This window comes from Ogataea parapolymorpha, chromosome VII (assembly GCF_000187245.1).
Source record: "Ogataea parapolymorpha DL-1 chromosome VII, whole genome shotgun sequence".
NCBI classification, from domain to species: Eukaryota; Fungi; Ascomycota; class Pichiomycetes; order Pichiales; family Pichiaceae; genus Ogataea; species Ogataea parapolymorpha.
Window position 1 is genome coordinate 388,453 of NC_027860.1, and position 12,979 is coordinate 401,431.

The 12,979-nt window shown below is 45.6% G+C and overlaps 7 protein-coding genes across 7 annotated transcripts; 4 read left to right on the forward strand and 3 right to left on the reverse strand.

Annotated features, from left to right (window-relative positions):
* Nucleotides 1–1,065: 1,065 nt before the first annotated feature.
* HPODL_02606 (General alpha-glucoside permease) lies at nucleotides 1,066–2,814 on the reverse strand (the record flags this gene model as incomplete). The annotated part of the gene is made up of 1 exon (XM_014076918.1): nucleotides 1,066–2,814. One exon carries the CDS (start codon nucleotides 2,812–2,814, stop codon nucleotides 1,066–1,068), a length of 1,749 nt encoding a protein of 582 aa, XP_013932393.1.
* Nucleotides 2,815–4,152: 1,338 nt separating this feature from the next.
* Nucleotides 4,153–5,847, forward strand: HPODL_02607 (Alpha-glucosidase; the record flags this gene model as incomplete). The annotated part of the gene is made up of 1 exon (XM_014076919.1): nucleotides 4,153–5,847. One exon carries the CDS (start codon nucleotides 4,153–4,155, stop codon nucleotides 5,845–5,847), a length of 1,695 nt encoding a protein of 564 aa, XP_013932394.1.
* A 203-nt stretch (nucleotides 5,848–6,050) lies between these two features.
* On the forward strand, nucleotides 6,051–7,208 carry HPODL_02608 (uncharacterized protein; the record flags this gene model as incomplete). The annotated part of the gene is made up of 1 exon (XM_014076920.1): nucleotides 6,051–7,208. The coding sequence occupies one exon, from the start codon at nucleotides 6,051–6,053 to the stop codon at nucleotides 7,206–7,208; it is 1,158 nt and encodes a 385-aa protein (XP_013932395.1).
* A 4-nt stretch (nucleotides 7,209–7,212) lies between these two features.
* Nucleotides 7,213–8,103, reverse strand: HPODL_02609 (Thymidylate synthase; the record flags this gene model as incomplete). The annotated part of the gene is made up of 1 exon (XM_014076921.1): nucleotides 7,213–8,103. One exon carries the CDS (start codon nucleotides 8,101–8,103, stop codon nucleotides 7,213–7,215), a length of 891 nt encoding a protein of 296 aa, XP_013932396.1.
* Nucleotides 8,104–8,436: 333 nt separating this feature from the next.
* On the forward strand, nucleotides 8,437–9,348 carry HPODL_02610 (Cytochrome c1, heme protein, mitochondrial; the record flags this gene model as incomplete). Its single annotated transcript, XM_014076922.1, has 1 exon — nucleotides 8,437–9,348. The coding sequence occupies one exon, from the start codon at nucleotides 8,437–8,439 to the stop codon at nucleotides 9,346–9,348; it is 912 nt and encodes a 303-aa protein (XP_013932397.1).
* Nucleotides 9,349–9,716: 368 nt separating this feature from the next.
* HPODL_02611 (Protein YNG1) lies at nucleotides 9,717–10,553 on the forward strand (the record flags this gene model as incomplete). The annotated part of the gene is made up of 1 exon (XM_014076923.1): nucleotides 9,717–10,553. One exon carries the CDS (start codon nucleotides 9,717–9,719, stop codon nucleotides 10,551–10,553), a length of 837 nt encoding a protein of 278 aa, XP_013932398.1.
* Nucleotides 10,554–11,348: 795 nt separating this feature from the next.
* Nucleotides 11,349–12,743, reverse strand: HPODL_02612 (Mannan endo-1,6-alpha-mannosidase DFG5; the record flags this gene model as incomplete). Its single annotated transcript, XM_014076924.1, has 1 exon — nucleotides 11,349–12,743. The coding sequence occupies one exon, from the start codon at nucleotides 12,741–12,743 to the stop codon at nucleotides 11,349–11,351; it is 1,395 nt and encodes a 464-aa protein (XP_013932399.1).
* Between the last annotated feature and the right edge of the window lie 236 nt (nucleotides 12,744–12,979).

Here is a 12,979-nt window from a genome sequence, read left to right on the forward strand (position 1 = left end):
TCTTTTGGTGATTCTCCCAAAACTTCGTTATCTCGAAGGTGAAGCATTTGTGCGCAGCTGATTGCCTGTCTGAGATAGACCAATTCCTGCAGGTTGTCCTCGTCAAGGGATGAAAAATATATATGCAGAAAGAAGTTAGTTAAAACCTGGTCTTCTGTGAGTATCCCGTCAAGGTCAAACATGTAGATAGCTCGCTCTGCCTCCCTTACATAAGTTTCTGGCGGAGGGCAGCTTTTGAGTCCTAAATGAGCCATTGTATCAAATTCTTCCAGGGACCAGAAGGTGGTGTGTCTTGCAATTACAGCGCACAAGGCGCATGAAAGAGCGTACAACGACGCATTGTTGGCATTGAGCATGAAAAATGCGCTATCGTTTATGTGAACTGAGCTTTCATTAAGAATATTCAGACAGTCATCAACAGACAGGACTGGCCAGAGTGCATAGTATCGGGATTTATAAATTCTGAGGTACGGTCGAATCTCACTAAGCGATATTGAGCTCTTCTCGCAGGTGGCAGGATTGATAATACCACATATGTTGTGGGCCGGAGTGGCTAATCGAAGATTGCTGAACGCGCCACTTCCTTCTACCAGGCTTTTAATAGCCTCTTCAGTTTTTTTATGTATTTTTCTGGGTCCAGATCTCTGCTTGACTCTGTTATTCGTACACTCAATTCCATGAACTAAACAGTTGGTGCATCTGCGATCCAACTTGAACTCAGCATCGCAACGTACTCTTTTGAACGCGCACGCGTCACAAGGCCTGATATACGGCCTTTTAGAATGGGACTTTTGGCCAGGCGTTTGTGGTTTTGCACGTGTACTGAGAGGCATAGAAATTGTCTCCAGTAAATTTAGTTCTTAAAAATATTGCACATTATTCAATTTGTGGGGAAGTCTCGCCCAAAATCTTATTGTCCCGTAAAATAAAACGCTCACATGAATAATTTTGAACCCTTAAATGCAATAATAAAGACATCTACGGCTATTACAAAAAATCATTCGAGATAGCATATTCAATTGTAAAATAATAACATCGCAGAACTGAAACTATACATTTCAACTTTTAAACTTTAGCAGTGGCCGCACCGGCATCCAGGTCGCCATCAACAACCTGTATAATATCCTCATTATTCATTTTTTTTAACATTTCCTCAGGATTGAATGTTTCCACCTGAGTGGACTTAAACTTACGGGCACTGGTACCGTTTTTGAATAGGATGTCCAGTTCAGCATAAGTTCTTCCTTTTGTTTCTGGGAACTCGAACCAGATGTAGATCAGTGAGCAAACAGACAAGCCTGCCCATAAAAGGGCTGCTTTTGCTTTCCAGTTCCAAGCAGTCGGATTCAGCATGTATGGAGTGACAATGGAGAGCGGGATTTGAGACAGATTGTACCAGTTTCTTGCAAGGGCAACTGTCTTGGCACGCACCGTTGACGAAGGGATTTCTGCAACCGTACAGTAGGTGATAGGACCGATGGATGAGTCGTAGACAAAAGTGAAGACAAGGAGCAACGAACCAATTGCCCAAGACGCACTGCTCGATGAAGAGAAGCCCAAACCTCCGACAATTATCAGGATGCATGTGTTTATGCTAAGACCCAAGAAATAGATGTCGAAACGGCCCATTTTTTGCGACAGCAGCCACGAGGCAATTGTTCCAAGAAGACCCAGTGCATATTGGATGATAGAGAAAGTGAAAGACATACCGCTATCAAGTCCTGCCTGGATGTAAAAGTAGGTCGAATAGCCCATCAAGACAGATCCAGTGATATTCTGGATGAGCCAGATCATGGAGGCAATCCTTGTTCTTCTGAAGTTGCCGTGTTTGAAGCAGTCAAGGTACGAGACATTGGATGTGCGCGCAGACTCTTCCTTGATGGTTAGTTGCATTTTGTTCAGCATTGCCTCGGCTAGCGGAGCAACGTCTGGCACCTCGGTGTTTGGACTCAAAAGTCTCATGATACTTCTCTTGGCTTCTGCGTCCCGGTTCTTTTTAACCAGCCACCAGGGCGACTCCGGGGCCAGGTAGATTCCAATCATGATTGGCACAGGCCAGATCCACTGAACGGCGAAAGGAATTTTGTATGACCACTCGTTGGTCAGGGTCATAGTGCCTCTCAGCAAACAAGCAGCAATTAACTGTCCGATAACCCAGCACGCATTGACATAAGTGGTAAGGTAGATTCTCAGGACAACGGGACAGACTTCAGAGGCGTATGACACTGTAAGAGTCTGGAATGCACCCCAGACAATACCACAGAGCAGCTCGCCGGCAAGCAGCATCTGCACGTCGACCGCAAAGAAAAGAATGAAGATTAAACCCACAACGGCTGCCATGAAGCATATCAACGTACGTCTGTATCCCCATTTCTCGGCAACAAGACCTGCAATGTACAGTCCGACAATTTCACCGACATAAGTCGACATCGAAAGCGACGTCTGCCACTTGGCAGGGACCTGGTACTCGTCAATTTCCGGGTAGTACTGGCCGTATTTTTTGGCGAAAGATTGCATCGAGTACAAACTATTCAAGAGCATGGTATCGTATCCTTCCATGATGATGGCTGTGGAAAGCACAATCGACCAGCAGGCAGCTTTCGGGAAAGTTTTCAGACCTTCCTTCAGCGACATGTGTTTTTCTTGATGCTCATTATTCTGGGCATTCGTCGAAATCTCCACGAATCTGGCAATGTAGTCGTTGAAAGCACCACTTCCATCATCACTGTCAGAAAGAGTGTTAATTTTCTTTGTGATGTCTGGAATGACTTCCACTTCTTCAGGCTTCTCGATGTTTTCGACGAACTCAGGCATGCTGATGGATACTAGTGTGTCGAGAATATATCAACTATATATAGTCCTAATGCCACACAAATATGACGTGGGGAGATGCTTGCCCATTCTTAATCCGGCTGAATTTTGGTGCGTGATCGCGGCCCAAGTTTGCTTCCAGAAAGAGCTTAGAATAATGCTTTTTACCTTTGATGAATGCTCGCGAGTGCTCGTTTTAATTACCCCATACGCATTGTTGCAGTATGCAAGCACCATTGCAAATCACGCATGGAAGAATTCTGCAAACACGTATAGCCCCGCGTTGTTGAGGAGGAGGACTTAGTGTAAGACCATAAAGCTGTGTATTATGGTGAGCTCTGTTGTCTGGTGACCCTCTGTTTTGGCCACGCCTTGGAAAACACACTCTGGCAAATCCTCATTTTTGTGCATGAGATTCGAGCCAACAGCACAATAGGACGCTCGCGGCCTATTGCTCCACGAAATAATTGCGAAATCTAAATTATGACGCAAGGCTGAGAGATTCTGGCACGCCGCATTTGCGGGGAAATAATAATCGGGGAATTTTCCGGGGTTCGGGATGGGGCTTGGAAAGAAGGTTCAACACAGACCAAAACAACTTGGCAATGCACGCAGACGTTTATGCGATACCCCGAGCCAGCTTAGGACGAGTTAGATGAAGAAGAGCCCCGCAAAAAGAGTTTCGGCGCGTTGGACAAACATTGATACTCCACGGCAAATTAACTACAGTTCCGTGTATGCGGATAGGGATATCTTCGGGAGTATCGCAATAGAAAGCAGGCACTGTGCAGATTACGCGACATGATAGCTTTGTATGTTCTACAGACTCTGCCGTACCACTCTACATATAATGTGAGAGCTCTGCAGCGTCGTAATGAACACTTGGGTTATACAAGTTTCCTAAGAGCCCTTTGACGTTGATTGCTCTGGCTTCCCTACGGGCTCTCATGTGGTTCAAGTGACTCCGCAGTGGCTAGCAAGCGTGGGGGTCAATTACGTCACTTCTATTCATGTACCCCAGACTCAATTGTTGGCAGTTATTTCAGCGAGAATTAAATGTGCAAATTAATTCTCGCTCAAATAAATTAGGCCGTGATTTAATACTCGCTGAAACAGGATCTTGTCTGGGGTACAGATAACAATCAAATAACTATTATGGACGTGCATAGGAGGTGGAGCCCATGACGCAAACGGAAATCCTCTTTTTATTTTCGGGAAGTTAGGAGGATACCAAAGCGTCGCGCTCGCTAAAGTGATGAGAATGTCTTTAGTAAGCTCAAGCCATATAAAGACCCTCCGCCTCCACAATTTTTTTATCCCTCTTGACAATATTAATTCCTTATGACTATCGAGTCTCAAGAACCTTGGTGGAAATCCGCCGTTGTTTACCAAGTTTGGCCTGCTTCCTTCAAAGACTCCAACGGAGACGGTATTGGAGACTTAAACGGAATCACTTCCGAGCTCGACCATATCAAATCCCTTGGTACTGATGTGATCTGGCTTTCTCCGCACTATGCTTCGCCATTGGACGATATGGGATACGATATTTCTGACTACAATGCCATCAACCCTCAATTTGGCACTATGGAGGACATGGACAGACTGCTTGCCGAGATCAAGAAGAGAGACATGAGATTGATTCTGGACCTCGTTATTAACCACACCTCGTCTGAGCACGCTTGGTTCAAGGAGTCTAGATCTAGCAGAGACAATCCAAAGAGAGATTGGTACATTTGGAAGGACAATGCCAACAACTGGCTTTCCTTTTTCTCTGGTTCTGCATGGGCTTATGACGAAAAGACTAAGCAATACTACCTTCGCCTGTTTGCTGAGACTCAGCCTGATTTGAACTGGGAGAACCCAGAGACCCGTGAAGCCATTTACAAATCTGCTCTTGAGTTTTGGTACGAGAAGGGCGTTTCTGGTTTCAGAATCGACACTGCTGGCCTCTACTCAAAAGTCCAGACTTTTGAGGATGCGCCAATCACCTTCCCAGGTGAGAAATACCAGCCGGCTGGTCCACTCATCAACTCCGGTCCACGTATTCACGAGTTCCACAAAGAGATGTACGAGAAAGTGACTTCCAGGTATGATGCCATGACTGTCGGAGAAGTTGGTCACTGCTCCAAGGCAGATGCTCTCAAGTACGTCTCTGCAAAAGAAAAGGAGATGAACATGATGTTCCTGTTCGACACTGTTGACGTTGGATCCGACAAGAGCGACCGTTTTAGATACAAAGGCTTCAACTTGACCGACTTCAAGGATGCCATCATCAACCAGTCAGAATTCATCTTTGATGACGAGACCGGTGAGCTGAATGACGCATGGTCCACCGTTTTTATCGAGAACCACGACCAACCACGCTGTGTCACAAGGTTCGGAAACACCTCCAACAAACTGTTTTGGAGCAGATCTGCAAAGATGCTGGCACTGTTGCAGACAACCTTGACCGGCACTCTGTTTGTGTACCAAGGTCAAGAGATTGGTATGACAAATGTTTCACCGAAATGGGATATTTCAGAGTATTTGGATATCAACACCATTAACTACTGGAACGCGTTCAACGAGACCGAGCACTCTGATGAGGAGAAGGCCGAGCTGCTGAAGATCATCAATTTGCTGGCAAGAGACAATGCAAGGACTCCAGTTCAGTGGGACTCTTCTGAAAACGGTGGTTTCGGTGGTAAGCCTTGGATGAGAATCAACGACAACTACAAAGACATCAACGTTGCTTCGCAGAAAGATGACCCTAACTCTGTGCTCAACTTTTACAGAAATGCCATCAAGACCAGAAAGCTTTATCCTGAGACGTTGACTTTTGGCCGTTTCGAGGTGCAAGACTACGATAACCAGGAGGTTTTCTACTACACCAAGACCAGCAACAAAGGCCAAAAGAAGATGGCTGTTGTTTTGAACTTTACTGATAGAGAAGTCGAGTACCCAATCCCTCAAGGAAAGCTGCTCCTGTCTAATATTGCAAACAACATCACAGGCAAGCTGCAACCATATGAGGGTAGACTGATCGAGGTCAATTAGATTTTACAGCCTAATAAAGGTATATAGTTGAATATTTTCTTTGTTTTATGAGACAGTCGAAGCGTTTGCGGAGCCAGATTGGGATAGACTAGTTGAATCTTGACATTTCATAATATATTCATTATTCATTAGTCGCGACACGGTCGATCGACTTGCAGTGAAATGTAAATAAAAAAATAAACCTCGCCAACCGTTTTGCTAACATGGCTCGTTTAGCTAATAATCCGGCCGTATCCCGAGTTCTTTCCGGGAATACAAAGCCAATAACGCAAGCAACTGAAGGAGTTTCATCCAACTCCATTGAACTGGATTTTGTGAAGAGGCGCTTCCTTCAACAGAATAAAGTGTTAGCTACTAAGAATTCAGAACTCATGGCGAGAATCAGTAAGTTGGAGGACCAATTGGCATCTGCCCAGAGCGATAATCTTTCTTTACGAAATGCTGAGGTTAAGATGAGGGATCACTTTGGGAAGAGTTTGGACTCGCTGGAAATAGACGTCATAGAGAAGTTTGAGAATATACTTTCACAGATCAATCGGATGCGCCGCGAACTATCAGTTAGTGAAACTATAGCCGAAAGCCGACTAAGAGAATTAAAAGAGGCAAAGATACAGGAAATCAGAAATCGAGAACAGCAAAACACAGAACGTTGGAAACGACGGAGAAGAAGCCTTTCGATACGAGCAGAAACCGTTGACCCGCAAACGCCTGTCGTGATCTCAACTCCTGAGCCGGAGCATCCAGTAGTTAATGATCTCTGCACGCCAGCTACTGTTGATACCGAAAACACTGCCCATAGAGAGATCGTTAATATATCTGGACCTGCAGATGTTGGAGAAGTTGTGCACGAACAGGAGACACAACCTCCACCTTCAGACACAAATGGCTCTCCTGAGCTTTTGGCGACCCCTCCGCAATCAAAAGGAAGAGAGACGAAAGCCATCGAAATTCAGAGCCTATCTCCGGAACAGCTCTTGAAACCAAAACGTCCAACAATTTACCAAGACAATGTCGACCCGCTCTCCATGCCCACTCGTGCAAACAAGCGTAAGTCCTTTTCGCCTCATCACTCAGTTCACAAGCTACGAAGGAAGTCTATTATTGGAGACTCTTCAGACGCTAAATCGCGGCGTGCCACTATTATAGGAGTCAGAAGAAGCCGCAAAACGCAAAGAGAACCCTTGTCGCAAATGGATTCGAATGTTCCCGCTCAACCGCAGAATCGGGAAGAAACCCCGGCAGATTCAGTGTTCGATTTTATGGAGACCACTGTTAATGCCGACCAAGAGAACTTGAATCGACAGCGTAGAAAAAGCATGAGCTTCCGTCGCACAGCTAGAGGTATAGAGGAGATTAATTAATGCGCTACACACTCATCTGCATCTTAATTGGCCCATATGGTTCGTAGTCCTTCACTTCAAAGTCTTCAAATCTGAAATCATCGATGGAGGTCACTTTTCTATTGATCTTCAGCGTTGGAAATGCACGTGGGGTCCGCTTGAGCTGCTCCTTGAGGGCATCGACATGATCACAATACACGTGAGAGTCGCCCATGGTATGAATAAATTCGCCTGGCTCCATATCCACGACGTGTGAGATCATATGTGTCAGAAGAGCATAGGAGGCTATATTAAATGGAACGCCGAGACCCATGTCACAGGACCGCTGGTACATGATGCAACTAAGCTGCGGTTTGGAGTTCTTGGGGAAACTAACATAAAATTGACAAAAAACATGGCATGGTGGCAGAGCCATGTCCTTGAAAGCCGGAGGATTCCATGCGCTCAAAATAATTCTTCTATCGTAAGGGTTGGTTCTTAAAGTATCGATGATTTTGGCCAGTTGATCGTAGCCTTTGCCTGTGTAGTCTGTGTCGCAGTCGACATATTCTGCCCCGAAGTGTCTCCATTGGAAGCCGTAAACTGGACCGAGATCTCCTTCCCGTCTGTGTGTTAGGCCGAGCGAGTCAAGGTACTCTCTAGATCCATTTCCTTCCCATATTTTAACGCCCTTCTCGGTCAATTTCTTGGCATCTGTCTCGCCAGCAATAAACCAGAGAAGTTCGTGAAGGATACCTTTGAAAAACACCTTTTTGGTTGTCAATAGAGGGAATTTGTTGTCTTTCAGCGAGAAACGCAGCTGAGGAGGGGCAAAAACAGAGTAAGTGCCGGTACCAGTACGATCTGGACGGTGTTCTCCTTCGCTGATGATGCGCTGGCACAGATCAAGGTACGCCTGCTCTTCGATATTTGTCATGAGAATAACGAAGATACAATGTCCAAATTTCGCGTTACACGCGTAGCATCCCTGCACCAGACAAACTAGGTAGCGGGCACTACAAGATTTTACTTCCGGTTTATTCTGCACCCCTGCACCAGCTGCCAAGTCAACGGGTCGCATAGAGCTTGACTTTTATACCGGCTTCTATTGGCTACTTAAAATTTTTTCGAGTTGGTAGGTGCACAATTGTTTACTGGCCTTGGTGCGAGAGTGGCCGTGGTGAGAAAATTCCTGAGCGGTGGTTGGCCGGAAACCTCAAACTTTTTTGCAAAATATCTTTTGTCTTCAGACACTTGATAGAGCTTTAAGATGTATTCCCAACTTGGATCTTCGTTGCGGCGACCATTGAGACTCAGAGCCTTTTCTACCGCGAAGACTCCGGTGTCTTCCAACACCAAGAGAGTAGTGCAGGGTGTCATTGCTACGGTCGGTCTCGCTTCTGGATATGTTCTTTACCAGGATTCCCAAACTGCTCAGGCCATGACTGCTGCCGAGCACGGTTTGCACGCTCCAGAATACGGATGGTCCCACGGTGGTATGTTTGATACATTTGATCATGCCTCCATTAGAAGAGGTTTCCAAGTCTACAGAGAGGTTTGTGCAGCATGCCATTCCTTGGACAGAGTTGCTTGGAGAACGCTTGTTGGTGTTTCGCACACTCAGAACGAAGCCAGAGCCATGGCTGAAGAGTTCGAATACGACGATGAACCAGATGACCAAGGTAACCCAAGAAAGAGACCAGGTAAGCTTGCCGACTACATCCCAGGTCCTTATGCCAACGAACAGGCTGCCAGAGCTGCCAATCAGGGTGCTCTGCCTCCTGATCTCTCGCTGATTGTCAAGGCCAGACACGGTGGTTGTGACTACATCTTCTCGTTGTTGACTGGTTACCCAGATGAGCCACCAGCCGGTGTCCAGCTTCCTCCAGGTTCCAATTACAACCCATACTTCCCAGGTGGTTCTATTGCCATGGGTAGAGTCTTATTCGACGACCTTGTTGAGTACGAAGATGGCACCCCAGCTACCACATCGCAGATGGCCAAGGATGTTACCACATTCTTGAACTGGGCCGCTGAGCCTGAACACGACGAGAGAAAGAGACTTGGTGTCAAGGCATTAATCATTGTCACCTCCCTTTACTTCCTGTCCGTCTGGGTGAAGAAGTTCAAGTGGGCTCCAATCAAGCACAGAAAGATCACCTTCCATCCACCAAAGAAATAAACGTCAGCATTCAAAACTATAGACTAATGAGATTGTCCGTTCTGAGGAGCTTTGGTTCTTGATCGTCTATAACCTATGTATATCTATCTAAACTGACTATCTTGACCAGCGTCGATTGCTATACGTAGATTATCGAGGAAACGAGGTACAAATATGCGTATATTTCAGACTGCTACAGAGCTTGAAATTATTGATTGTGAACTTTCTGTTCTATGAAAGCCAAGGTAACTAGCAGGTAAGGTAACTAGCAGGTGAGTGGCTGGAGGCGACGATTTCGCTCACTTTTGAAACCTGCTACCTTAGCCCCATGGTGTAAGGAGGCATATTTTGTATATTATTTTTTTTTCCAGTGAAAAGCATAAGCGACCATGACTGCTGATGTAAATGTCAGCACTGTCGTCAACGCTAATAATGCATTTATTTCTTTTCTGGACCACTTGCCGTGTGATATAGTGCGATCATTGTGGGTCACTCAATCTTTGAGTTTGAAGAACGAGGAGATACGAAATCAGCTGGACTCACTTTTGAGAGATCAAAGACCGGGCAAGATCACAAAAGTAGAGACGTTGCGCGTAATCGCCAACTTAAGAGGCCAGCTTGTACGCAACTCTAGGGAACTTGTTGCTGAAGCCGAACAACTGTCTCAGATTTTGGCTCACCATCAAAGGTTATCTTCTAACGAGCTGCATCTTATGGACCTTCTCAAGGATTCGAGAAAACAACAAGACACGCGAACCTGGGAGGACTTTACTCGCTTTAAACGGAATTTTGTCTCTACTGCTCATGATGATTCTGATGCCGAGGATGAGGATCCCCTGGCCCAGAAGCGAGAAATAGTTCTTAGCGCTGGAGATAGCAGGGTCAGGAAGACAATTAAAGAGAAGAAGGAACGGAAAGAGAAGACCGAGAAAAATGAGAAATCAACTCGCATTTCTATTAAGTTGGGAACAGAGTCGCCGGTCGAACCAACGCCATCGCCAGCCCCAGAAACACCGCCCCAAGAACAGTATTGCGTATGCCGTGGCCCGAGTATGGGTAGAATGATCGCGTGCGACAACTCGTCTTGCCCGATAGAGTGGTTCCACTACAAATGTGTTGGATTGTATGCAGATCCAGGTGACAAACGCTGGTTTTGCAGTTCTGACTGTGAACAGAAATTCAAAAATCGTATCGCAAGAAAGAGACGCAGGCGCAAAGGCTACTAAAATGTTATTTTTTATTATTTGTATATTAGGACGCAATGAATAAAGGCACCAAGTTCAAGCTTCAGCGATGTTCTTTGTTGACAATGGACGCGTATGATACCTTGTATACACCTCGAGAGCCAATTGCCGTGATTTACAATCGTATCGCAGGCGCAAGCAGCACGGACGCAGTCATGGACACCGGGGAATTTAAACGAAGGTTTAAAAGCGCCTTCAAGAGCGTATGGGACAGATATCCAAACTATGGCAAAGTGGCACATATGCCGATAGACACTTTCTGGCATCACGTTTTGTTTACGCTTTATGGGGGCCACTACAGGTTTATCGATGACATAATCAAGCATTTTGAGACACGGGACGCTTACAAAGTATTTGACGATGTCCTGCCTTTCCTAAACTCAACCAAGGGTTCAAAGGTTCAAACATGCATTGCTTCTAACGCAGATCGAAGAATTTTGCGACTGATAATTGACGAGTTTGGGCTCGGCAACTTTTTCAAACCACAGGATATCTTTCTTAGTTACGATCTAGAGATATCCAAGCCTGACAGCAGGTTTTTCAAAGTAATATTGGAACAGGTACAAAGAAGAAATCCTATAAGTCTTGATGAAGCGTGGCATGTTGGCGAAGACATGGAGAATGATGTAAATTGTGCACTTGATGCTGGCCTGGGCTCTATCTTGATCGACAGAGACCACACTTCCGGCCTTCTTGGTGAAACAGAAACAGTGCGACAAATCGATCAGAGATTTTATGTTGTTTCCTCCCTTTTGGATATTGGGAAAGTGTTGAGTTTTAAACAAGCATCCAAACAGTGAGCGCAATCACAATGGCCAAAACAATTCCTGTAATTATTCCGGCCCCCACACGATCCTTTGTATTGATTTTCATGGTGTTTGCGTTCAAAGAGTCGTCATCAGCATTGGTACCCGCCTCGTTGTCTATGGACGATGAACCGCCTCCACTGGCAGAGCTGGTGTCGTTGGTACGGCGTCCGCCATAGTAAGAATATGGGGCATCGTGCTTATCTATAAGCAGATTTTGCATCACTTCGAGGGCCGAAATTTGTTCACCGAGACCGTACCAACCGTCCCATCCCCCGTATGCCCAATTCATACCACACGTGTGCCCATCGCTTCCTCCGCTACAGGACTTGGCTGCTCCTTGGGCAGAAGCTGTAATAATGTCCATAATCTTGTCATGGTATTCAGGAACCAACTTGGCTGTTGCTCCAAGCATGCGACTGAACACCGACTTGAAAGATCTTTGGTCATTGTTGCAAGTTCCTGATTCTTGACATTGCCGCTCATAAATGATCGAATTGTTGAGGAAAGTTGCCGATATTCCTTCGTAAAATCTTCCCACTTCAGTCAACCAGCTTTCGTCCTCAGTGTAATTGTACATGTAAGCACAACCACCAATCAACAGACCGTAGTTATAGGTCCACTCGGATTTGGACAGGGTAGAGCAATTATCGGTTCCAATTTTTGCGCCATCAAACACTTGGTAGCCGTCTCCTTCCAAGCTGATGAAGTTCACATCTCTGAGCCAATTATAAACAGTCTCTGCTGTATCGGCATAAGAATCGTTGGAAGTGTATCTGGCTATTCTCGCAGCAATGTTGAATAGACCAGCATTGGACACAGAGTTCTTGTAGTCGTAACCCGTATTCCATGTGAAGATTTGCCATCTCAAACCTCCACCACAATTGCTGGTATCCCATCTGGCCCACATGGTGTTATACACTGCTTGGGCCAACCCCATCCAAGAAACGTCCTTATATTGTCCAGAAGGGTTGGTGAAGTTTCTCTCAGCAGCCTCGAGAGCCGCAAGCCCCCAAAAGGCTTGATCGTCGTTACCTTCAGTTGCAGTTTGATTTGAAGGCATGTAATCTTTATCTGCACCAATTTGGGCTAATAAGGCGTCGTAAATGATCGTCTCGTAGGTATCATTTTCGCAAAAATACCATGTGTCGATCATACCTCCAAACACTTCTCCAGCAAGCCACCAATAGTAAGGAGCTTGGAACATACCGACGGTTCCTCCATAGCGAATTCCTTCGTAATAGTCCATAATACCATCCATGATCAAAGTGGCTGCATCGCAAACAGAATCCTGTGAAGTGGTGTCTAGGTCGAGACCTCTCACAGGCCCCAGAAGGAGGTATGATAAGAACGATAACCAAATCATGACTGTAGCGATCGGCTTCTGACTGCTAAAATCGGTTTGGAGACTGTTAGTTTTTTTGTTTATGGATCAAAAAACAGATCTTTTTTTAGAATCGACGCAGACACGCAACGGTCGACAAGCCAGTCGACGGCGGGGTGGGAATTTTATTAATCTTATCAAAAGAGGCAAATAATTAAGGGATAGCAAGGTTTTATTTAAGCTTTTGGGTTGACGTGATAAATACGGCTCGGTTTGAC